The 26,649-nt window shown below is 45.5% G+C and overlaps 1 protein-coding gene across 1 annotated transcript in view; it reads left to right on the plus strand.

The window, feature by feature from the left end:
• The window catches only part of LOC309537623 (vomeronasal type-2 receptor 116-like), a gene marked incomplete at its 5' end in the record, with an annotated part of 84,121 nt that extends 60,991 nt beyond the window's left edge, over nucleotides 1-23,130 (plus strand). The window contains 3 exons of the mRNA XM_082232513.1: nucleotides 14,004-14,231; nucleotides 15,961-16,087; nucleotides 21,731-23,130. Of these exons, the coding sequence (XP_082088639.1) occupies nucleotides 14,004-14,231; nucleotides 15,961-16,087; nucleotides 21,731-21,792 (417 nt within the window). The 3' untranslated portion in view covers nucleotides 21,793-23,130. The remainder of the gene's footprint in view (nucleotides 1-14,003; nucleotides 14,232-15,960; nucleotides 16,088-21,730) is intronic.
• Between the last annotated feature and the right edge of the window lie 3,519 nt (nucleotides 23,131-26,649).

Here is a 26,649-nt window from a genome sequence, read left to right on the forward strand (position 1 = left end):
TTCTTAAGATCAGGTTTCCCACTCTGTTACAAACGTATCATCATCACCATTTCCTCACATTGCTGCATCATTTCTTACTTAGAGTCCAGTTGACACCCTTCACTTGCTGTTAAACCATTCTTCCAGCTGGCCGCTTTTTTCACCTTGCAAACAGCATCTCCGTTACATCTTATAAAAAAGCAATTCCTTTCCCGTATGTCTAGTCCTTCATATACGTTGTGGTTCCAGACCTTGTGTGCGGGGAAAGTTAATGACTATCTTCCACTGTTCAATTATTTGCAGTGTTTATATGGATGGTATAATGTTTACCGATCAGCGTACGAGCTGCAGCCATAAATAACTCACAGAATGCATATGCAAACGCTATTAAAATTCTGCTCTGGAGTTCTTCCTCAGCACACAGTTAATACAAACTTTTTTCTCAAATTCAGCCTCTTTGCCACATCTGGTTGACAGCAGTTCATTCTCCCCTGCATTCAACAGCAGTCCAGGGGAGGTCCCACCCATCTGCCAATCATCTGACATCTTAAAGATGCCGCATGATTGCCAAATGGGCTCTCCAGCCCACCAATTAATGCTGGCCCAGGATGGTGGGGGAACATACTGCCAAAGCAGGATTAAACTCCACACACACACACACACACACACACAGGCCGATGTGCACTTCCATCCTCCATTCTGTGGGGTTAGGGTACATCAGCCAATTTTCCACGGGGACTCACTGGCACCTGAAGGCTAAGGGAGCTGTCCAGGGTTTGGTGCTGAAATTTCCCCAAGAACAGCACTTTCTCATACTCTGAACTTAGGGCACATGAGATACTTGCCCGTCACTGCACCACCCAAATGAGAAGCACCATCAACTTCATCATTATTTGGGGCAGGGATAAAAGGGCGACAGGGTGTATTCTGCATCCTCACTGCAGCTTTTCAAAACCTCCCCCCTTTCCATTCCCAGCCACTCTATCTAATGCAAGAGTCTGCAACCCAAAGGGAAAACTCAGCCCTCCACGTACTCAGAATAAGGAGGGATTGAACTCCTTCACATCAGCTGTGGCACGGTGTGTGTGTGTGTGTGTGTGTGTCCCACTTTCTGCAGGATTTGGAAGAGCCAGCCAGTTCCCAGGTGGGACTCGCTGGCACACCCAAACCAAGCAGGACTGAAAGTTTCATCTTGCTTTCTGCAGGGTTTGGCCATGCCAGCCAGTTCCCAGCAGGAATAGCGGCCATGACATAACCAAGTACAATTGAGCTCCCTGCAAGTCAGTCAATGTTGGGGTGTTAAGGAGAGGTCCCCCCGCCACCTCTAATCCAGTTTATGGCAATTCACCCCCTGTCTGCTCCAACTGAGCCTGCCAGTCCAAGAGGAGCCCTGACAGCTCTGAAACTGTCCAGCCAGAAACACTCAGGGTTGTATCTAATGCTAGTAGGTCTGCTCAGACTCACTGAAAATAATGCTCATTTTTGGGACTGGGTCTACTCTGAGTCTAACTAGCATGGAATATAGCCTGTGAATCAGGGCCCATGAGGGTTGTGGCCTGGGGAGAGTTTCAAGGACCAGGCAGAGTCCAGTTCAGTCCCTGGGGCTACTTCCCCAGCCTTGGCCTAATGCATTAAAGCAACAGAATCCAACATTTTATGGAAGGTGATTTTGGTCTTTTGCACATACATAAAGCACTTTTGTCATTGTAGGAATGGCCTAGCTGGATTAGAAGAGACCATGATCTAGGTTGGCAATCCTTCATAAAAGGATTTTCTGATCTACATGAAATCAAAGTTCCTTTCTGCCTTGGTAAGTGCCCTAGTGTCAAACTGTCTAACTGAATGCTGCTCTTGCCACCTGGAGCACTCTCTCCTAGGGGCATCTCCCCAGAGCAAAAGCCACGTCAAGACCCTGTAATTAGACATAATTGATGGAGAGCCCTCATTGTCATCACATATGCCGTGTGCAGTTGCAATTAGGAGCAATTGTCACAGATCCAGGAATCATAATTGTACTTGACATTCAGTATTGCAACTAGTTAGTTTATTTTAAACTTTGCTGTGCAATTTTCTGTCCGGCATTGTAAACAGCGTTTAGATTTTACATGGTATTAATGGCAACCTGTGTTTATCTGGACGCGGTACTTTCCACCTTGTGCCAAATCCCAAAGGGGCAACTCCCCAAAGCACAAGGCAAGGCAAAGCTGTGATTGTCAGGGAGCCAGCAGAAAGCGCAATTCAAGCCGGCAGCCAGCTTTCTAATTATGAAATAAACTTTGGCAAGCAGCTAATAATCAAGTTCCTGCAGAGAAAGAAACCTGCTCTTCTTTCTCTGGGACGCATCTGCTGTCTCTGACATGTCCTATCAACCTCTCACTGGGGCCAGAAGCACCCTGGCAGAGCTGATCAACAACACAAAAAGTTTCTCACTCAGCCAGGCAAATATCCTATGTGTATCAAATCACACTGAAATGCTTAAAATTTGAACACTAAGTTTGGACTTGTCCATTAAAGTGGGGCTGTCTCTGAAAAGTATTTGGAAACTGCATCTAGCCTGGGATGCTGTGGTCGGGCTGTCGACCAGGGCCAGTTTCCTGGAGAAGGGGACTCCACTGCTCAAACTGTCTCATTGGCTGCCAGTACATTTGCAGGCACAATTCAAAGTACCCATAATGATACTTAATGTTCTAAGCAGCATAGGACCAGGATTTTGGAAAGACCATCTCCTCCTAGATCAACCTAGTTGCACAATCACCCATCCCCCTTTTACTACCAGGACTACAAGGTGGTTTTGAAAGGTTAATATTCCGTATTAGGTGATCTTGAGTACACATAAAATCTCACTCTTTTAGCTATGACATCATCACTGAACATCTGTGTTCCTTGCAAGACAGCTCTTCAGCATAAAGTACAGATTTACACAGCATCACCTAGTAGGATTGCCATCTTTTTACCTGTGCCATGTTCTCTGCTTTTCGAGAATCTTCAAATATTGCAGGTGACAATGTTTGTGAAAAACATCACCTGCTGATTTATACAGAGCACACAACTCTGAATGTCACAGGAGCATGTTAGTACTCTCCTGAGTTAATTGTGGGATGTATAATCTAGGTCTGTGCATGGATTCCGGTCAAATCTCATATTCCAGACAAAATGGGGCCAATGTGTTGAGCCGGGATTTGGCCTGAGTGTGTTGAGGCAGCCCTGTATTGTGCCCACCCAGAGAGATCTAGGGCTGCCCTGAGGTTGGCAGGTGGGTGGCAAGGAGGGAGTGAAGACACAGGCAGGCAGCCTGACCCTGGCTTCTTTCCCCCTCCCGACTGCAGATTTAACTAATTAAAGACTGAGCAAGTCCCCTGGCTTGGTTTGGGGCCCAGATCCAGGTTGGTCTTGGGTTGGGTAGGGGCCACTCTCAAGTGCTGGATTGGGACTTAGATCATGTCAGCGACTGATTCTGAGATATGGTACACAACGCGGACTGTTGTTTTGCTGAACTGCTGCAAGTGATTACTTGCATAGCATAATCCTCTGAGTTCACTCAGAGCCCGGTAATCATTGCAAATTCCTAGGTTTCATGATCAATATTGCCAAATCCCAAGTGGATTTCCCCCCCAGGTCATAAACACAATTAATAATACAGCCAGGAAATATATATATATATATAATGAAACTGTGCCACTCAAAGTTAGTGAAAAACTTCTTTTTTAATAAACAACAACTACTGCTGGTGGTGGTCATGTCAAATATGTCATCAAAATGGAAGCACCTCTGTAGGAATCTGCCTGGAAGCATCCCAAACTTTGTTACTAAACTGTAACTGCAAAAACAAAACTGCCCATAAACCTTATTCCACACCCAGTAAGTGTGGGACGCCTTTGCCTGGCAGTGCTGGGACCATAGATTGCAGTAAAATGCTGGGCAAGGCTTTGCCCAATATCTTGTCCATGTGATGGGCTGATGGGATAAAAGCTGTCCCATGAGCCCTTGGAAAGGGGTGAGGAAAGTGGGATCGAGTCTTCATCCTCCACCAGGCAGCAGCGGAGCGGCGCACATACCGTGCACCCAGGGGCGGGGTGACCCACCCATGGGGCCAATTGTGGTGCAGCAGTGATCCGCCAGGGGGGATTTTGTCACACCCCTCTGGGGTGACACCCAGGGTGGCCTGCCCCCACTGCACCCTCCTTCCTATGCCCCTGCCACCAGATGCTGCTGCTGTGCCATCAGACTCTGGCACTGATGGAAGTTCAAGTGAGTCTTCTTCCTAAGAGGAGGAAGCCATGAAGAAGAATTTGAGCTTTTGGCACACAAAGGCCACTATCCCAAGATTATCAGGGAATGCTTGGCATAGGGGTTTGGAGCTTACCTTGGCCCTGGCATTCATACTGGCCTTTGTTTGGCACCCTGAGGGAGAGTGACTATGCTGCCACTTCAAAACTGATGCTTCCGATGCAGCCGTATGCCTCTGTGGTGTCAGCTGTACAGATTCACAGAATCATAGAATTAAGAGTTGGAAGAGGCCTCATTGGCCATCTGGTCCAACCCCCTGCAATGCCAGAATATGACTCAGAGTTATCAGGGTTCCTAAATGTTCAAAGACTGATCAATGGGGCAGGGCCACTAGCATCTTGCTCTGACTCTGTCCTGTTGTGGCCCATGTCCTCTCTGGGACATGCGTGGGATTTTGAACTTGCAGCCCACTGTTGGCAGCCAGCTGTTCAATCACCAGAATGGATCAGGGTTAACCAGGTGGCTGGGGTACTTGGAGTAGTCCTGGGGCCTTGGGGCAGCCCCCTAAGGAGTGTGGGACTCACTCTTTTCGAATTGGCACTGCTACTTCTGCTGCTTCCTGGGGGCTTATTGATGAGCAGATAGTGGCCCATGGTCCATTGGCAATTGGGTGCATCCCAAAGCTAGGTCCTACCCTCCCTAGGGGCACCAGTAATCCCACTTCTTTTTCAGGCTGTAAACAGGTGTGGATCATTGGTCACAGTGTAGTGTACTGGGCAGAACAACATGCAGGGTTGAAGCTGTGGTCTCACCAGCTCTGCATCCAGCTCTTTGGGTTAAGCTGCTTAGCAAGTTCTATCTGTGTACATGGAAGACTATTGACTTAGAGTTGGCCATTTGTAAAGACATTATTCGATTGCCTGACAGCCTCATGAAAGTGAGCATCACATGGTCATATTGGTTGCAACAATGCCTTGGACCTCGCAGAAGGTGGATATGGGACAATGGCTCACCAAGGCAGTGGCACGTGTTGTAATGGCACAGGGGGCCTGGTAACCTGTCACCCCCTGATCAAGTTGGGCTTGCAGACTTGTTTCACCTGGCTGGAGTTCACCTGTTAGAAAGTGACATTTGTTGGAGGATTTTTGTTCAGGCCTTTTGGATTGGTTGTGGGGGCAGGTTGGCGAGAGTCGGACCACAGTAGGTCCTCCCTTGTGGCAGAATTGGCAATGGATCAACATAGTATGGGGGGGATCAATATAGTATAGGGTGATCTATAAGGGGCTTGGGGGGGGGTTGACCACAGCACTCCCAAACTTGGGTTGGGGTATCCGCCTGGTTGGAATCTGCACCCTGGTTGCCCAGTGAGAACTTGTTTGCTTGGCTTGAACCGTGGGAAGGTTCAACACTGGCTGACTCCCATGGAAGAGGTTTGGGGTGGTCCAAACCCGGCGGATCCATTCCATCAACATGACGTTTGTGGAATGAGGGACTGATCCTAGGACTCAATGCCATGCCAACCCTTAACCTGCCTGCTGCTGTCAATCAAGATTTGGCCTGATTCTATCCCATCACAGTGGTACAGTATGGTTATTTTGCTGCTCTCATGGGTCTCATGTATACATCTGTGGCATTTCACTATATATTTCTATTAGTTCCTCCTCATCTAATGGATCAGATTTATGCATCTGAACAAAATGAATATTTCAATGACATAATATTAATACATTTACCTCATTATGCCCAGGATAATAAATATTCAAAGAAATCTGGAAGTTAATGTATCATTTCATTTTTTCAGACATGGACCATTGCTTCAAATGCCCAGATCAATTTTCAAACAAGGATTGAGTTCAATGCATTCCCAAGAACCCAATTTTCTCTCATTCTCAGAACCTATGGGGATCGCTTGATATTTTTTGGCTCTGCCTTTTTCTCCGAGTTTGGCTTTGGTGCTGGAGTCTTCCCTAAGCACTGGAATGCTCCCATTGTCAAAGCCAGAATTCGGACCTCACCTACATTCTGCTCTTCCTCCCTGATGCTCTGCTTTCTCTGCTCCTTGCTGTTCCTTGGCTGGCCTTACATAGTAACCTACTAAGCAGGACAAACTGCATTTGGAATAACCCTCTTGGTGGTGGTTTCATGGATACGAGCAATAATGATAATGGTGGTTGTGGCTTTCATGGCCACCAAACCAGGATCCAGGATGAGGAAATGGGTGGGGGAAAGACTGACCAACTCTATTTTTCTTGGCTGCTCAGTCATTCTTTGTGCTATATGGCTCTTTATTGCTCCTCCACTTCCAAGCTTTGCCATGCACACTTGAGCAGAAGAAATAATAGTGGAATGCAATGAATGGTGTCTTATAATGATTTATTGGGTCTAGGGGGCTTGGGACTTCTGACCATTGCCAGATCTATTGAGGCTGTCCTTACCAGGAATATTTAGCCCCAACATATTACAAAACCACAGTAAAGCATTAAACATTAAAAACTAATGATAATAATAAGGAGTTGTCAGGCAGTTTCAATGAAGCTCTGCTCTTCACTCTGGTCACAGCCTTGGTCCTTGGCATCTTCTCTAAGAACGGGGATACTCCCATTGTCAAAGCCAACAACCGGGACCTCACCTACACTCTGCTCCTTGCCCTCTTGCCCTCTTGCTCTGCTTCCTCTGCTCCTTGCTCTTCATTGGCCAGCCTCACCCAGTGAGCTGCTCTTTACGACAAACGGCCTTTGGCATCATCTTCTCCATTGCAGTGTCTTGGCCAAAACCATCATGGTGGTTCTGGCGTTCATGGCCACAAAAGCAGGATCCAGGATGAGGAAATGGGTGGGTGTCGGGGACTGGGCAAAAGAGGAGGGGCGGTGGAGACAGCCTGCCCATCCTGACCGTTCCAGGGTGAAAGGAAGAGGAAACAGTATAGATTTACAACAGGGGTTTGTGGGAGGTCACAGCTCATAGGCAGATGAGGGGAAAAGTTGGGAAATAATGGGAGAGCCAGAGCAGCAGCTGGCTGAAATGTTGTCACTAGAAAGTATCCCAGACCCTCCATCTCCCAGAACCTGACAATCTTTAAAAGTGGGGAGCACAGAGCTCAAAGACAGAGGGCACGTAGCAGCACCCGTAGAGGAGGTATGATGATGACCAATGAGGAAGTGGGAGAGATGGGGGGGTGGAGATTCACATAGGACAATACCATTATCCAAGAGGATGGGTTCCATAGCCTCTCTCTGTAAAGTTTGAAATAAAAAAGACTGTAAGAAACTTTTCCTTGTCTTTATACCTTCCTGGGCAACCAGCCAGGAGCTGCTGACAGCATCCAGACAGTGGGGAAATACCTCGCAAGCTCTGTTCTTCCTGGTTGCTGCTCAGTTCAAACCAGTATTTGTGCTGCCTGGCTGTGCAGCTCTCCTCCCAAACATGCTCTCTTTTGGGCAGCGGGAAGGTGTGACTTGGGTCCAGGTTTGAGCTCGGGGGTCTGGCACAGCTGTGGGTGGTTTGGGTTTGGTGGGGGCAGGGGTGAGTGGGTGACAGCTGAAAAGAAGCTCAACAATTTGGGGGCTCAACAAATGTCCAGATTTTTACTTCTTGAAATGCGGCAACCCTAGGCTATATATATGCCAGTTGCAACCCAACTTCTGATTTAAGAAAAAATGATAATTAAAAGGCTGAAAGCCAAACAAAAAGCATGTGGAGGCCCACCTTCCCCTATCGGATTTCCCTGTATGAGTTTACAGCGCATTTAACTGAATTGATTCTTTGACACTTCTAGATCCAGCCTGAGATCACTCAGCTGGCGACAGCATGCTTGCATGCGACACTCACAATTACCAGGTCACCATTCAATAACAAATGCATATGACTATTTTGCTGTTACTGTTTTCCCATACAGAACACAATACTCTAAGGAGGTCACTTTGGAACAAGTAATTATTTCAAAATGCGGGTTTCATCATATTGCCAAATCCCACATACATGCTATCAGGCCATAAACACAAGGTGTATATAAAGTAAACCCTGTGTTATTCAGAGCCCCAGTGAGAAATTCTGAACACACAGGTTTTCATGGATCAAATCTTCGGCACATCCCCTTTATCAAAATAATCCAGTGCCATTAAACCTAATGCAATTCATGGTGGATGAGAGAGAAATCTGTCTTTCTGCATAACTGTTGGTCAAGATGGTAGGAACATTTCTGCTGGTGATTCTTCTCTTCCTGTGGCTGCAGGTGCCTCCAACTGAGTGCAAGGAAGACTCTGAGAGATGCGCCATGACAGATCCATTCCAGCTTCCATACCAGTATTATCAGAGAAGGGACCTAATCATTGGAGGAATTGTTAATACTTTTGGCTATTTTTCTGAAGATATAGATTTCCAGGACCACCCAAACACAAAGTTTACAGATGAACTTTAGTAAGGAAATCACTCTCACCTTCATAGTGTACATTTCTCTATGCTACAACTACACTACACAAACCATGGCATGCTCAGAAAATATTTGCATATGACTTTTTCCAAGTATAAAGGTTAAAAATACATTTTCTCGTATTGTGATCATGGCATCTTCTTCTATGTTGCTTTAGTCCTCATCTAGAAGTTTCTGTCTTCTGCCTCTTCTGCTTTCTCATCACTTGATCTCATGTTTCTCATCTGATCTCATGCTTGATCCTCATCCTCCCTCTGTGTTTCCTTTCCCACCATCATTTAATCTGACAGTCATAGATGCTCTGATATCATAGATTTTGGATTATATTCCTTGCTATACAATGTAAACAATACTGTGCAATTAAAACAGCAGTGTTGCAATCTTCTTCTTTTTCTTTGCAAAATAAAGGGTTATATCTAACAGAGTTATATGCAGAGTAGGCCCACTGAAATTAATACAACTATCCTCCTGTCTAGTAGCACACAAGGAAGCAACTGCTGTTTCCTTTAGCAACCTGTGTGGGGCCATGATTTAAAGCTCCAGTGGTCCACCTCCAGATAAAAGAATAACTTATGTACATGTGTATCTTGCAGGATGTGAATGTTCTGCTCAAAATTAAACACCTGTTAGATGCTCTGTTCCTAAAGCTGGCTGAATATTTTCCATGGGTTACAATTATCGACTGTTAGGAGGCACAATGCATATGATATACAATTAAATTGGCTTTTTGATCCGAATATATTGCTTGAATCCCTTTCCTAAAATTTTCATCAAAGTTCATTTTCTCTAGAACTTTTTTCATGAATTTTCATGAGACATTAACAAACACTTTCTCAGCATCTAAAAACATCAACGCTGCCTGGTTTTTATTTCTTACTTCCAGGTATTCTATAACATCTATAATATTTCTCATATTGTTCTTCATTTGTCTACTTGGAAGAAACCCTGCCTCACTGTCCATGGGTTTCAAATATCAACTGTTAGGAGACACAGTGCATATGTGTTTTTGCTTATTTGTTTTATTTAATCTTTTGGAATTTGCCTGAAAAAGCCAGAAAGTAAGCTACATGCTTAAAAAGTAGAGGAGGAAAATATCTCTGACACATAGTATAACTCTTTTATTAGTGGAGCACCAAAGTATCACCAGAATACCCTCTCCCTGGTGTTTGCTGTGAAAGAAATCAATGAGAACCCAAACATCGTACGGAACATGAGCTTTGGGTTCCACCTCTATGATAGCTATTTAAATGCAAGGATGACTTATCAGAACACCCTGAAACTTCTGTCCACCACAGAAAGGATTGTCCCCAACTTCAAATGTGACAAGAAAAGAAATATGATAGCTGTTATTGGGGCACTTGACTCTGACATCTCCCTTCACATGACTACGGTCTTAGGCATCTACAAGATCCCACAGGTAAGTGAGTGTGTGGACAGTGGAGCCTTTCTGCCTCTGGTACAATAATTCTCTTCTGGGTTCTCCAGACTTTCTTTTACTTTGGTTCCCTTTTCTGAAAAAGAAGAAAGAGAGAAAAATATATAACTGATAGAAAAGCGTCTGGCTTTGCACATTTTTTCAGTAAAACGTCCTACCTGCAAAGCTAAAGAGTTCTCACTGATATTGATGGTCTCCATGTTGGGCAGGGAGCCCTGAAGTCGTGGCTGTAGGGGAAGGGCTTGGATGACTGCCTGGCCTCCTGTCACTTGTGTCCCTACAGCTTGTCTGGAAGTAGAGGGGGATTGGGAAGCAGGAGGGAGGTTAGTACAGTGCCAGTGCACCAGTAGGAGTTCTCCTCCTCCCAGTAAGCTGCATTTTGGTTCACAAATGCTGCCCATCTGATTGGCTCCCAACAAAATAAAACAGATAAATTTGTATTACAATGAGAAGTGAATTCCTCTCCTGTCCCTGGATGTTTCTCATCAGAAAGGGATGTTTCTTGTCCGTTTGTTGCCCACCAGCCTTAGCCACTATAGCTCAATGGCCAAGGATGACCACTTGGACTTGGAGTTCAGGAAGTTCTGGGGGGCCATAGGTTCCTCACTCATGAAATAAAACATGATGTGGAAAAGGGTTTCTGGACAGACAATCCACCCACACTTTCATTGAGCTGTCCTTCCTTCCAAGGTTGCAGAACCAGGCAAGGTTGCAATGCTGGCTGGTGAATGATTACGGATTTTAACCTCCAGAATACAGATTAAATCCGAAGGAATGTTACCTAATTTAAATAAATTTATAGGTTTTTTTTTAATTACATCAGCTTCTTCATGTGGATGTGGTATATGTTGCTGTTGTTAACTTTGCTGTCTAGTCTTTGACCACAATAAAGATTGATTGATTGATTGATTGATCTATCTATGGGGGGGTTTGCAAAATAATCAACCACTGAAGAATAAAATGAATAAAATGAATATTCCTCAAATGTCTGCTGCTTTCCCTGAAATTAGTTGACATTATCTATGAAACCGAATTAGTTAATCAAAAGGATGATGTTGGGAGGAAATTGACATTATTGTTGGCATTAGGGACGCGGGCTAAAGCCTCAGCGCCTAGGGCTTGCCGATCGAAAGGTCGGCGGTTCGAATCCCCGCGGCGGGGTGCGCTCCCGCTGCTCGGTCCCAGCGCCTGCCAACCTAGCAGTTCGAAAGCACCCCCGGGGGCAAGTAGATAAATAGGTACCGCTTACCAGCGGGAAGGTAAACGGCGTTCTGTGTGCGGCTCTGGCTCGCCAGAGCAGCGTTGTCACGCTGGCCACGTGACCCGGAAGTGTCTGCGGACAGCGCTGGCCCCCGGCCAATAGATGTGAGATGGGCGCACAAACCCCAGAGTCTGGCAAGACTGGCCCGTTCGGGCAGGGGTACCTTTACCTTTACCTATCTATGAAACCGAATTAGTTAATCAAAAGGATGATGTTGGGAGGAAATTGACATTATTGTTGGCATTAGGGAACAAAAGATTTGAGCATTTCATCCTCATAGATCTAATATAACTTAAGAAATATTTCACTTTCTACATAATTCATTGTAAATTATAAAACTGACCAAGATGCCATTGATGCATAATGGATTCAGTGTTTTATGTTATAACACCACCAAAACAAGGAACTTGTCCTTACAGCCAGTGTGGTGTAGTGGTTAAGAGCGGTAGACTTGTAAGCTAGTGAACCGGGTTCGCGTCTCCGCTCCTCCACCTGCAGCTGCTGGGTGACCTTGGGCCAGTCACACTTCTTTGAAGTCTCTCAGCCCCACTCACCTCACAGAGCGTTTGTTGTGGGGGGAAAAGGGAAAGGAGAATGTTAGCCACTTAGGGTAGCGATAAAGTGGGATATCAAATCCAAACTCTTCTTACATTCATTCAAATATCTCCGATATGCAGAAACTAAAGAATATATTTTTACCTTCAATGAATTCACTTGGGTTCCACTTCAGGCAGTTGCATGGGATGAATCCTAACCGTTTGCTGTAACTCTATCACTGCTATCAATTGTGAGGTTGATTTCTTCCTTAGATTGCTTATTGTGCATTAGCTCCAGTGAGGAGGACCGAGTTGGAGCTCCAAACCTTCTTCCGGACGGTGCCCAATGAGAAATATCAATATGCAGGGATTGTCAAGCTACTTCTTCATTTCCAATGGACGTGGGTCGGACTTGTTGCTTCAGATGATGAAAATGGAGAGAAGTTTATGCAAATCTTAGGGCCAATGCTTTCCCAGCATGGAGTCTGTACAGCCTTCAAGGAAAAAATACCAGCCATATCACAAGGGATGGATCATTTCATTTCACTGGATCCCATTCGGGCTAAGTCATCTTCCCTGGTGGTCTCAGAAGTCAATATATTGGTTGTATGTGCAGAATCTCAGACCATCATAGCTGTGAAGTGGTTGAAATATTTCTTTTCATTATCTGAAGATATTGCAGAGAATTCAGCAGGCACAGTGTGGATTTTGACAGCCCAATGGACATTCTCATCAGATACATTGCAAAGGTATTATGATATTCAAGTCTTTGATGGTTCGCTATCTTTAGCAATTCACACAGAAAAAGTCCAGGGATTTAAAGAATTCCTTCAGACACTAAATCCTAACTCTCCAAATGGAGATGGGTTCCTCCAGACTTTCTGGGAACAGGCATTCAACTGCTTCTTTTCTGTTTCCAATGAGCCCAATGAAAGCAGAGACACATGCACTGGCAAAGAGAGACTGGAGGGCCTTCCTGGGCACATTTTTGAAATGACCATGACTGGTCAAAGTTACAGCACCTACAATGCGGTTTATGCCATTGCACATACTTTGCACAAGATTCTCTCATCCAGACCAAAACACAGAATGACATCAGGCAGAGGTGGACTCCATCCTCCCAAACTGCAACCTTGGCAGGTAAGATTTCATATTCAGAATAAATCTTTGCTTGGGGCTAAACTAATGAGTGTCAACACACAGTCCATAGACTGAATACACATGGGGAAAAAACACCTCTTACAGCATTCACCTTTCCCACACAAAACAAATGTTCTTTTCGGTGCTTCCCTGTTTTCCCTTGCCTTCAAGTTGGAGCCAGAATCAATATATTCCCTTTACTTCCCCTTCAAGTTGCAGAGGTGGAAGTATCTCCTCCTGCTCTTCCTCACACAGAAATGTCACCTCTTTGTAGAACTCAACAATGTGGTGGAAGGAGCTGCATGTTCTGCTGTCCTATGTGTTTGTGATGCTGGTATGTCAGGAGTGGTGAAGAAAGAGGCATGTTAAACTGGAACTCATGATGTGTTAATATCAGAAAGATGGTATGTTTTTATCCAAGAAGAACCTCTCCAGAACATTCCTTCGGCAACATCTCATCCCCCCCTCCAAAGGTCTTCCTTTCTTACCAGGCTCTCAGAAGGTCCACGGAGGGCCCTGGGTGTGCAGCCCTCCCCCTTGCTTGCTGGGCTCTGGGAAGGAGGCATGAGGGCGCTTCCCTCCCAAGGCCAGGTGAGCAAGGCAGTGCACTCCATGCCAGCCTCGGGAAAGGAGACACAAGGCCACTGGGTGCCTCCATGGGGCCAGGAAAGAAGGGGCCCCCTTGCTTCTCAGGCAGTGGGGAGGTCATGACAGGGCTCTGGGAGCATCCCTGGGTCCTCCTGCAACCTTCCCAGAGCCCAAGAAGCCCCTCTCCACCTTGTGGACGGCACTTGCAGGGGTTGCTGACCTTGCACGATTTTGCCTCTGCACATGGATCCTCTGAGCTAAATGTTTAAATACTTAAGTTCCAGGTCAACTGTACTTCCCAGAAATCTGTATGTGCTCCAAAGGTGGACCACCCCATTTTTTACTGCTTTCCATTGTGTGACATATATTGACTGATACTTTTCATATGCCTTGTTTTCTGCTGTCTAGCTTCCCTCTTTCCTGAGGAGCATCTCCTTCAACAACAGTGCTGGGGACTTTGTGTCTTTTGATGAGAATGGGGAATTGGCAGCTGGATTTGATGTTCTGAACTGGGTTACTTTCCCCAACCAAACCTTCTCACGAGTGAAAGTAGGAAAGGTAGAACCACAGGAATCGCACTATTCGGACTTCAGCATGGATGAAGAAGCCATCACATGGCACAAAGCATTCAATCAGGTGGGAGTGGACTCTTGGTTTTGTAAAAAGGGAGCATTTTATTAATATTAAGAATACAAATGCAAGAATAAGGTCCGATATTAATAACATACTTAAGTCTGGTTAATGCATGAAGGGATTACTACAAGAGAGTAAGATCTCCTGCCAGGCTTAGCTAGGTCACATTAATGTAAGAGGGAAAGTAAAGGAAAGGTCAAGGACCTCTGGACAGTCACGTGCAGTCAACAGCTTTGCAGTTCATGTAGGCAGCATGCCTCAGTGGCGTAGCGTGGGGGGTGCCAGGGGTGCCGGCCGCACTGGGCACAACATTTGGGGGCGCGCGTTTGGCCGGCCCTCCTCGAGGAAGCAGGAACCCCACTGTCCTCGGACCTCCTCTGAAGGCTGGCGGTGGGGCGGAGAGACCTCCTCCCGCCGCCAGCCTTCGGAAGGCTGCTCCGAAGCCTGGTGGTGGGGCGGAGAGACCTTCTCCCTGCGCCAGCCTTCGGAAGGATGCTCCGAAGCCTGGCGGTGGGGCGGAGAGACCTTCTCCCTGCGCCAGCCTTCGGAAGGCTGCTCCGAAGCCTGGCGGTGGGGCGGAGAGACCTTCTCCCCGCGCCAGCCTTCGGAAGGATCTCCGAAGCCTGGCGGTGGGACGGAGAGACCTTCTCCCCGCGCCAGCCTTCGGAAGGATGCTCCGAAGCCTGGCGGTGGGGCGGAGAGACCTTCTCCCCGCGCCAGCCTTCGGAAGGATGCTCCGAAGCCTGGCAGTGGGGCGGAGAGACCTTCTCCCTGCGCCAGCCTTCGGAAGGATGCTCCGAAGCCTGGTGGTGGGGCGGAGAGACCTTCTCCCTGCTCCAGCCTTCGGAAGGCTGCTCCGAAGCCTGGCGGTGGGGCGGAGAGACCTTCGCCCCGCACCAGACTTCGGATGGCTGTCCTGAAGACTTGTGGTGGGAGCAGTGGCGTAGCGTGGGGGTGCAGGGGGGGCCTGCTGCACCTGGCGCAACATCTGGGGGGGCGCGGAAGAGACTCGAGTGCTAAAATCCACGGGTTAGGGGGCGCAAATTACTTGCCTTGCCCCAGGTCGCTGAGAACCCACGCTACGCCACTGGCATGCCTAAATTGTTTCTGGCACAACGGAACACCATTTACCTTCCCGATGCACTGCTACCTATTTATCCAAAGATACTGCATTTTCAAAAGGTTTTCTCTCTGTGTAGGAAGCAGTGAATTTCATATTGGTTTTCCGGAGGTTTTCCCAATCCTTCATTAAGATATTATAGCCAAACTCCTGAGCCCATTTTGTCATTTACCTCCTCCTCCTAGACTTCCCAGTCAATGAGGAGATGTACATTTTGGAAAGTATTTTAGCTTTTGAATTAATCAGATCATTCTCTAATCTAGATAGTTCTATTGCAAATTCTTTTCTTTTATCTACTTTAAATGTCTCATACAGTTGATGGTATTGGAGTCAATTGGAGCCTAATGTATATGCTTTCTGCTTTGCCTTCTCTGTCAACTCCCTGGATTTCAGAATCAGTGGTCTTTCCCTGTCCTCTTTACATCCACCATCTTATACAGATGAAATATTCAATTTCCCCTCTGCTTCACTCCCAATAATTATATTACAATTTATTCACACATAAACCACCTTTCTGGAATAACATGAATCTGCCAAATGATCTCATCTCTTTGGTTCAAACTGTCTTCTTTACCATGCAAAAGGGGGCTCTTCTCCTCTCTTTCTGGCTAGGTGCTGCCCCTTGGTTTGTGCAATGATCGGTGCCAGCCAGGCTACAGCCGGAAAAAGAAGGAGGGGCTGCCATTTTGTTGCTATGACTGTGCTTCATGTCCAGATGGGATGATTTCAAATCAAACAGGTAGGAGACATCGTCTGCTCTATAATAAAATGCTTCCTAAGCTATTTCAGCAGTTTCCCCTTATTAGCAGTTCAGTACTCACTCCTAAACAGAACAGCAGTTGCACTCAGATCTGGAAGAAAGAAGACAGACACAGAGAGTTGGGCAAACTAAAGCCACATCTTTAATCTTTTCAAAGTAGACCTGTGGAAATAGGTGTGGATCATGTCGAGTGTACTCTGCCTGCTCCCCACCTGCCACAGCTTGCAGAGCCAGGGAAGACTTGCCTAATCTTCCATCCCCCTAGTTTGGCTCTTCCAATGGCCCCATATTAACAGTTGTCAATACTTAGCTTCCTAAATTCCTGGTGATTTGAATGATACCACCTATATGGTTTATGAAGAAAAAAATACCCGTTGCATTTTACTGGTTTCCACTTATATCTGATACTTGTTTCTAACTAATTAATGGCTCAGTATTATGTTCTGAGGCAGAAGCAATAGTTCTTTCAAAGGAAAATTGAAATGCTATTGGAAATGGAGGACTCCATTTCATTACAAAAAAAGGTTACCTTGTTTATTCAAACTCATATATCATTCATTTGATTTTTAAGATCTGGATTATTGTTTTGAATGCCAAGAAGGTCAATTTCCAAATCCGAACAGAGATCAATGCATTCCCAAGAGCCACAATTTCCTTTCCTTCGCAGAGCCTTTGGGAATCACATTAGCGGCCTTAGCTCTGCTCTTCGCTCTGGTCACAGCCTTGGTCCTTGGCGTCTTCTCTAAGAACAGGGACACTCCCATTGTCAAAGCCAACAACCGGGACCTCACCTACACTCTGCTCCTTGCCCTCTTGCTCTGCTTCCTCTGCTCCTTGCTCTTCATTGGCCAGCCTCACCCAGTGAGCTGCTCTTTACGACAAACAGCCTTTGGCATCATCTTCACCATTGCGGTGTCTTGTGTCTTGGCCAAAACCATCATGGTGGTTCTGGCCTTCATGGCCACCAAACCAGGATCTAGAATGAGGAAATGGGTGGGGAAATCTCTGGCCAACTCTGTACTTCTGGGTTGCTGCTCCCTTCAAGCCAGTATTAGTGCTGTTTGGCTCTGTACGGCTCCTCCCTTCCCAGATGTGGACATGAACTCTCTGGCGGAGGAAATCATCCTGGAATGCAACGAAGGCTCTGCCCCCATGTTTTATTGTGTCCTGGGGTACCTGGGATTCCTGGCCCTTGTCAGCTTCACGGTGGCTTTCCTGGCCAGGAAGTTGCCCGACAGTTTCAACGAAGCCAAGTTCATCACTTTCAGCATGTTGGTGTTCTGCAGTGTTTGGCTGTCCTTTGTTCCCTCTTATCTGAGCACCAAAGGAAAGCAGATGGTGGCTGTGGAGATCTTCTGCATCTTGGCCTCCAGTGCAGGCTTGCTCGCTTGCATCTTCTTCCCCAAACTGTACATAATCATTCTGAGGCCTGACTTGAACAGCAAAGACCACTTGATTCTGAGGAGCAAATAAGAGTCAACTTGCGTTGATCCCTTTTAATTGTTGCATTATTACAAATGCAGACATTTGTTGGAATAAAACCAGCCAAGAAAATCCCTTGTGTGTCCCAATTTTTATCTTTTTCCATGCTATGCTTTAAGAGTAAAGTATATGAAAATCATATATCGATTGTATCTAACACCAAGTAAACTTTCAAAAATGTTTAAAACTATATCAAATAAGTGTTGGAAATGTAAAGAGAAAGTAGTTTCTTTTTGTCATATGTGGTGGTCTTATTGGATAAGGTTAAGGCTTACTGGGAAATGATATATAATGAATTGAAAACTATGTTTAAAATAAGATTTGTAAGAAAAAAACAAAAGCCTTTCTCTTGGTAATTATAGGGACAAAACTACCTACATTGTATAGAAATTCATTCATGTATTGTAATGTAATATGTGAAAACCAGTAAATAAATTAAAATACAATAACAACAACAACAACAACAACAATAATAATAATAATTTATTTATACCCCACCCATCTGGCTGGGAAAAATAACATTTGTAAGGAAAAACCAGAAGCCTTTGTCTTATAGGGATAGAACTACCTAATTTGTATAGAAATTTATTCATGTATGTCACTGCAGTGGCAAGAATATTACTTGCCCAAAAATGGAAAGAAAAAGTCCCGACAAAAGAAGAATGGATGCAAAGAAGTTATGTACTGTGTAGAAATGGCAAAACTTACCAGAAGAAATCAAGATAACAACCTTTTTATAAAATAATGGAAATTGTTTAATGAATATTTACAGATAAATTGTAAACGGTTAAAAACACTGACAGGATTATTGTAATAACCTGCAGTTACATAAGAGTATATGTATATAAAGAAGATAAATAAATAAATAAGTTAAGTTAATTTGTATATGCAGAAGATATTAAAAATAAATTAAGAAACAGCAGAAAGAGAGGGAAGTCAAGTTTTAAAATGTCAAAATGACTGTAAAATCAGTGAAATGTATATATCTGAAAAGCATAAATAAAATTATTTTAAAAATCTTATCTTTTTAATACTCAGTGTTTTCACCCCTCTCTTGTGATTGCCTATTTATTTACAGCATTTTTCAAAAAACTGTGCTCAAAGTGGTTTACACAAATGGGATCCTCTTTAGGGGGGGCCCCTGAGACACCCCCACCAGGTTAGGGTTCCTGGGGGTGTTGCAGCCCTTGTACTTAGTTAAGGAAATGCCTGAGGTGGCCAGGAGGAAAGTGGCAAAGGAGTTTTCTTTGGGGTGGATGGCTGGCCCCTTTGATGCTCCTCCTATTCCCAGTTTGTATTTATCCCCTCTAGGGATTATTCCTAAAAACGTCTCAGGCAAATATGGCCTCATTCACAATTTGTCTTATCCTAGAGGAACATCATTGAATGATGCCACTCCAGGGGAGCTCTCTTCCATTAAGTATGCAACATTTTATCAGGCAGTTAAACTTATTATGTGTTCCGGCAAGGGAGCATTGTTGGCAAAGTGTGATGTGGAACCTGCCTTTCGCTTGCTCCCAGTTCATCTTTCAGATTTCCACTGGCTGGGATTCAAATTCGAAGGGGCCTACTATGTCGATAATGGGACACAGGTGGCGCTGTGGGTTAAACCACAGAGCCTAGGACTTGCCGATCAGAAGGTCGGCGGTTCGAATCCCCGTGACGGAGTGCGCTCTCATTGCTCTGTCCCTGCTCCTGCCAACCTAGCAGTTCGAAAGCACATCAAAGTGCAAGTAGATAAATAGGTACCGCTCTGGTGGGAAGGTAAGCGGCATTTCTGTGCGCTCCTCTGGTTCGCCAGAAGCGGCTTAGTTCTGCTGGCCACATGACCCGGAAGCTGTACGTCGGCTCCCTCGGCCAATAAAGCGAGATGAGTGCCGCAACCCCAGAGTTGGTCACGACTGGACCTAATGGTCAGGGGTCCCTTTACCTTCACCTTACTATGTCGATAAATCAATGCCTATAGGATGCTCAGTTGCCTGTGCTGCCTTGGAGGCGTTTAGTACATTCAACCCTTCATTTTAGATCTGGTCTAACGGGGGGGACCCATTACTTAGATGATTTTTTTATTGGCCAGATCTGCGAGTACTTCTGACTGTGCAACTTTACTTGTGGTGTTCACCACGTTGGCACAGGAGTTGGGACTCCCGCTAGGAGACAAAAAGACTGAAGGACCTTCTACCAAATTAATTTATCTAGGAATAGAGCTTGACACGATCCTACAGCCATCTAGGTAGCCGGACACCAAATTGTTGGCCCTTAAGACCCTTATTACTCAGCTGCTACCCCTTAGGAAGCTGACACTTAAGCAAATTCAATCTTTATTAGGGCATTTGAATTTTGCTTGTCGAGTAGGTGAACCAGGCTGTCCCTTTTGCTCACATTTAGCTAGGTTATCCGCCGGTTTAAAACTCCCACATCACCATGTCTGCCTGTCTAAGGAAGTCAAGTCTGACCTGGGTGTTTGGCAGAGGAACAGGGGTGCAGGGGGAGTGCACCGCCCCCAGTGGCACAATCCCAGTGGGGTGCCATCACAGCTGCCCCCCCCATGTTGTGCACCACACCCCTGCAGGTGGTGCACCACGCCCCCAGGATGCGCGCCACACCCCCGGGACGTGCACCAGCCATCCCCCCGTTTGCTCTCCGCCACCCTGCCTATGCTTGAAGCTCCGCCACTGTGTTTGGCTCCAATTTATGGATGAATATAATGGTGTTTCTCTTTGGCAGGACACTTTAAACTTCCAAGCCAATTTTCAGGTTCATTCTGATGCTGCAGGATCTTTGGGCATTGGACTTTATTTCAGAGGTTGTTGGTGTGCTCAGCATTGGTCCAAGGCTTGGTGTAGCAAGTCCATCACATGTGATCTAACCTTCCTTGAGTTTTTTCCTATTGTAATGGCCATCCATATTTGGTCAGCTGAGTTTAGGGACCACAGGGTTTGTTTCTGGACTGACAACCAGTCGGTTGTTAGTGTGTTAGCTAAACAATCAGCACGCTCTCCACAGGTGTCATCCCTTTTGCATGTGTTTGTTTTACAGTGTTTGAGGTATAACATCGTTTTTTCTGCTAAATTTATCCCTGGCATGTCAAATGACATTGCTGAGGCATTGTCTCGCTTTCAGATGGACCACTTCAGATCCCTGGCACCGGGGGCACAGACGTTGCCAGAACTTTTTCCGGATGCACTTTGGAGACATTGAAGCATATAGTGATGCAGAGAGCAGTAATGCCTTTGCCCCCTCTACACTTAAATCCTATTAGAAAGTTTGGCAGGACTTCCTGGTTTTTAGGACGCGCTCTCTGGCCGGTGCTCCAGATCAGCCCCCCTCTACCTCTCAGGTGCCACAGTACCTGGCGCGCCTCTTTCAGCGGGGTCGCATGCCTAAGACACTCAATCGGCAGCGATTTCATTTTTTAGCAAGTCCCTTTTTGCTTATGTCCCGTGCGCAGATTTTCTACTGCGTAAGGCGTTGGAAGGTTGATGTCGCCTGCAGTCTTCAAAGGGCATTGCCAGGAGGCCAATCACTTTTGATCTTCTGTGCAGAATCCATAAGAAGTTAAGATTGGTGTGCCGGTCTCGTTATGAGGTGCGATTATTTTCAGCCGCATACTCACTATCATTTTTGGTGCCCTTAGAGTAGGTGAAGCGGTGCTTGAAATGGTCCCAGGTGGGCCTCCTCAGGGTCTCCATTTGGAGGACATTGCCTTCGGGGAGGTGGAATTGTTGGTTTTCATTTGCAGGTCTAAGACGAACCAGAGAGCTTTGGGAGCACAGCTGCGGCTTCCAGTATCAGTTCATAGGGGCCCTTGCCCTGTTAAGGATATAATAAGTTTTTTGCAAGTTAGACCTTGTGGCATGGGGCCGTTCTTAATTCATGAAGATGGGACCCCTTTGTGCAGAAACCAATTCAGAAGAGTCCTGTGCAAAGCTATTCAGACCTGTGGGCTCTCACCTGGACAGTACGCAGCACATTCTTTTCGAACTGGTGCTGCCAGGACTGTAGCTCATTGGGGTCTGTCGGCCAAAAAGATTAAGAATCTAGGTTGCTGGAAGTCGGATGCATACAAGGGCTAAGTTAGGTAATATCCCTTGGCAATTTATCAGTTTACTTACCTGCTTGTCATTTCTTTTCTTTTAGTGCTGCCGGCATTTCACATTTGGATCCTTGGCCATAGTATCGGGCATTGGGCCGGCGTGTGAGCAGTAGAGACCAGCATGGGGCGCGACCTTGCTTTACCTGCTCAAGTTAAAGTCTCGTGGTTCGCCAGGCGTGGGATGCTGTGGAGAGAACGCTTGCCATTGGTGATGGCTAGAGTGGCCAGTTTGGGCCCGCCGTCCACTATGATCATGCAGCTGGGTGAAAAGGACTTGCCATCTTTGAGAGGCATGGACTTACGGTCCTGCATTACAAGGGATTTGCAGGAGCTAGCCGCCTCTTGCCCCAACACAATGATTTCCTGGTGAGATGCACATGGCGCAACAGTGTTAACCCAGCTGCAATTGATAATACCTGGAAGTGGGTTGACCGCAAGGTGGTGTGGAAAGTGTTGTCCTTGGGTGGCAGGGTGATCCCCCACCTAGGTATTACCTTCTCTACTGCAGCCCTGTTTAGGGCAAATGGAGTGCATTTTTCTGATGAAGGTAATGATATGTGGTTGGCTAAAGTCCATGATGGCTTGAAGGACTGACTGTGGAGTGAGGGTATTGGCAGCGAGCGCTAGGCTCATGTGGCGGTTAGGCATTGGCTTATTGAAGTGTGTGGGAGGGGAGGTACGGCCATCACCTGCCCCTCCAGGAATAGGGTCTTCCGTAAAGGAATCTGGGGGTCCCGGATCTCGTCCGAAGTCTGCTTGAGGGGCTAGGGCCATGCCAGCACCACAGGAACCCTGGGGTGAGCTTCAGTTGATCTTCATTGATGTTGCTCCCCCGTTTGGTGTTTACCATTTCAGATTACCAGCCAGAGAGGCAGGAGTCAATTATAGTCTGTTGCCAATGCCTAAGCCAATAACATTCATTTTGCTGCAATCAATAAAGTTGTGGCCTGAATTTTACCCATTAACTTAAACCAAAATTATGTGTTAGTGTGTAGTTATTTTCTGGGGAAGGGCTTGGGGGCCTCAGGGCACAAAGATCTAAGTCTAAACACAGTAAAACATAAGAACACAGAGAGGGCCTTTCCCAGGGAAGGTGCCACAGGGACTGGGCAGAGGAGGAATGGTGAAGACTGCCTCCCCAGCCTGACCCCTCCCGGGAGGAGGAAGAGGAAGACTGTTTAGATTTACAACAGGGGTTTGAGATAGGTCACAGCTCAGAGGCAGATGAGGGGGAAAGTTGGGAAATAATGAGTTTGGAAATAATGGGAGAGGAGGGGGAGAAAGCAACAGGGGGGAAACAGCTGACCCCACCAAACCTCACCCCTCCCAGAACCTGGCAAACCTTGAAAGTAGGAAATCAAGGAGCTCAAAGAGAGAGGGCACATAGCAGCAGCCCTAGAGGAGGTGATGATGACCAATGAGGAGGTGGGAGAGACGGGGGGTGGAGATTCACTTGGGACAACGCCATTATCCAAGAGGCTGGGTTCTATAGTCTCTCTCTGTAAAGTTTGAAATAATAATAAAAAAAGACTGTAAGAAACTTTCCCTTGTCTTTATACTTTCCTGCATAACCAGCCCGGAGCTGCTGACAGCATCCAGACAGTGGGGAAATATATCGCAATCTCTGTTCTTCCTGGTTGCTGCTCAGTTAAACCAGTATTTGTGCTGTTTGGCCATGCACCACTCCTCCCAAACATGTTCTCTTTGGGGCAGCAATTTTAAACCAAAAGTTTGGGTTTGGGGGAAGGTGTGACTTGGGTCCAGGTTTGGGCCCCGGGGTCTGGCACAGCTGTGGGTGGTTTGGGTTTGGTGGGGGCAGGGGTGAGTGGGTGACTGCTGAAAAGAAGCTCAACAATTTGGGGGCTCAACAAATGTCCAGATTTTTACTTCTTGAAATGCGGCAACCTTAGGCTATATATCGGCCAGTTGCAACCCAACTTCTGATTTAAGAAAAAATGGTAATTAAAAGGCTGAAAGCCAAACAAAAAGCATGTGGAGACCCACCTTTCCCTATCCGATTTCCCTGTACAGTGGTACCTCGGGTTACAGACGCTTCAGGTTGCAGACTCCGCTAACCCATAAATATTACCTCGGGTTATGAATTTTGCTTCAGGATGAGAACAGAAATCGTACGGTAGTGGCATAGCGGCAGCGGGAGACCCCATTAGCTAAAGTAGTACCTCAGGTTAAGAACAGTTTCAGGTTAAGAACGGACCTCCAGAACAAATTAAGTTCTTAACCTGAGGTACCACTGTATGAGTCTACAGCGCATTTAACTGAATTGCTTCTTTGATGCTTCTAGTTCCAGCCTAAGAGCACTCAGCTGGCAGCAGCATGCTTGCCTGTGACACTCACAATTACCAGGTCACCATTCAATAACAAAAACATATGACTATTTTGCTCTTACTGTTTTCCCTTACAGAGCACAATACTCTAAGGAGGTCACTTTGGAACAAGTGCTAATTATTTCGAAAAGCGGGTTTCATCATCTTGCCAAATCCCACATACATTCTATCAGGCCATAAACACAAGGTGTATATAAAATAAACCTTGTGTCATTCAGAGCCCCAGTGAGAAATTCTGAACACACAGGATTTCATGGATCAAATCTTCGGCACATCCCCTTTATCAAAATAATCCAGTGCCATTGAACCTAATGCAATTCATGGTGGATGAGAGAGAAATCTTGCTTTCTGCATAACTGATGGTCAAGATGGTAGGAACATTTCTGCTGCTGCTCCTTCTCTTCCTGTGGCTGCAGGTGCCTCCAACTGAGTGCAAGGAAGACTCTGAGAGATGCGCCATGACGTATCCTTTCCAGCTTCCATACCAGTATTATCAGAGAGGGGATCTGATCATTGGAGGAATTGTTAATACTTTTGGCTATTTATCTGAAGAAATAGATTTCCAGGACCACCCAAACACAAAGTTTACAGATGAACTTTAGTAAGGATATCACTCTCTCCTTTATAGTGTACATTTCTCTATGCTACAGCTACACTACACAAACCATGGCATGCTCAGAAAACATTTGACTTTTTCCATGTATGAAGATTAAAAATACAGTTTATTTTCTTTATATTGTGATAATGGCATCATCTTCTGTGTTGCCTTATTCCTCATCTTGAGTTTTCTGTCTTCTGCCTCTTCTGCTTTCTCATCACCTAATCTCATGTTTCTCACCTGATCTCATGCTTGATCCTCATCCTCCCTCTGTGTTTCCTTTCCCACCATGGATGGATGGTTTTACTTTACAGGAAAGCTTGATCCCCACATTCACAGTCACCATCATTTAATCTGACAGCCATAGATGCTGTGAGATCATAGATTTTGGATTATATTCCTTGCTATACAATGTTAATAATATTGTGCAATTAAAACAGCAGTGTTGCAATCTTCTTCTTTTTCTTTGCAAAATAAAGGGTTATATCTAACAGAGTTATATGCAGAGTAGGCCCACTGAAATTAATACAACCATCCTCCTGCCCAGCAGCAGCATACAAGAAGCAATTGCTGTTTCCTTTAGCAACCTGTGAGGAGCCATGATTTAGAGCTCCAGTGGTCCACCTCCAGATAAGAGAATAACTTAAGTACATGTGTATCTTGCAGGATGTGAATGTTCTGCTCAAAATTAAACACCTGTTAGATGCTCTATTTCTAAAGCTGACTGAATACTGTCCATGGGTTTCAGCAATCAACTGTTAGGCCACACAATGCATATCTGTTGTTTGCTTATTTGTTTTATTTAATTTTTTTGAAATTGCCTGAAAAAGCCAGAAAGTAACCTACATGCTTAAAAAGTAGAGGAGGAAAATATCTCTGACACATAGTATAACTCTTTTATTAGTGGCGCACCAAAGTACTACCAGAATACCCTCTCCCTGGTGTTTGCTGTGAAAGAAGTCAATGAGAACCCCAACATCGTACCGAATATAAGCTTCGGGTTTCACCTCTTTGATAGCTTCATAAATGCAAGGATGACTTATCAGAACACCCTGAAACTTCTGTCCACCACAGAAAGGATTGTCCCCAACTTCAAATGTGACAAGAAAAGAAATATGATAGCTGTTATTGGGGCAATTGACTCTGACGTCTCCCTTCACATGAAGACGATCTTAGGCATCTACAAGATCCCACAGGTATAGTGAGTGTGTGGGCAGTGGAGCCTTTCTGTCTCTGGTACAATAATTCTCTTCTGGGTTCTCCAGACTTTCTTTTACTTTGGTTCCCTTTTCTGAAAAAGAAGTAAGAGAAAAATATATAACTGATAGAAAAGCATCTGACTCAGGTCCTTTTTTAGGTAAAATGTCCTACCTGGAAAGTTCTCACTGATATTCATGGTGTCCATGTTGGGCAGGGAGCTCTGCAGTCGTGGCTGTAGGGGAAGGGCTTGGATGACTGCCTGACCTCCTGTCACTTGTGTCCCTGCAGCTTGTCTGGAAGTAGAGGGGGATTGGGAAGCAGGAGGGAGGTTTGTACAGTGCCAGTGCAGTCAAAATAAGCAAAATACCCCATGGAGAGGGGGATGCAAAATAATCTGAATATCATCAGGCCTGTTGCTAAACTCTGTTTTATGGCAACAAGGACAAGATAGGCTGTGGTGCTGGCTGGCGAACCAGTATGGATTTTAATCTCCAGAATACAGATTAAATCCGAAGGAATGTTACCTAATTTAAATAAATTTATAGGGAATTTTTTTTATTACATCAGCTTCTTCATGTGGATGCGACATATGTAGATGTTCTTAACTTTGCTGTCTAGTCTTTGACTACAATAAAGATTGACTGATCTATTGGGAGGGTTGCAAAATAATCAGCCACTGAAAAAGAAAAACAACAAAACAAATATTCCTCAAATGTCTGATGCTTTCCATGAAATTAGTTGACCTTATCTATAAAACCGATGTTGTTAATCAAAAGGATTAAAATTGCGAAACTGAAGTAGTTAATCAAAAGAGTGATTC

The sequence above is a fragment of the Podarcis vaucheri genome (genome assembly GCF_965113315.1).
Source record: "Podarcis vaucheri genome assembly, chromosome: 7".
NCBI classification, from domain to species: domain Eukaryota; kingdom Metazoa; phylum Chordata; class Lepidosauria; order Squamata; family Lacertidae; genus Podarcis; species Podarcis vaucheri.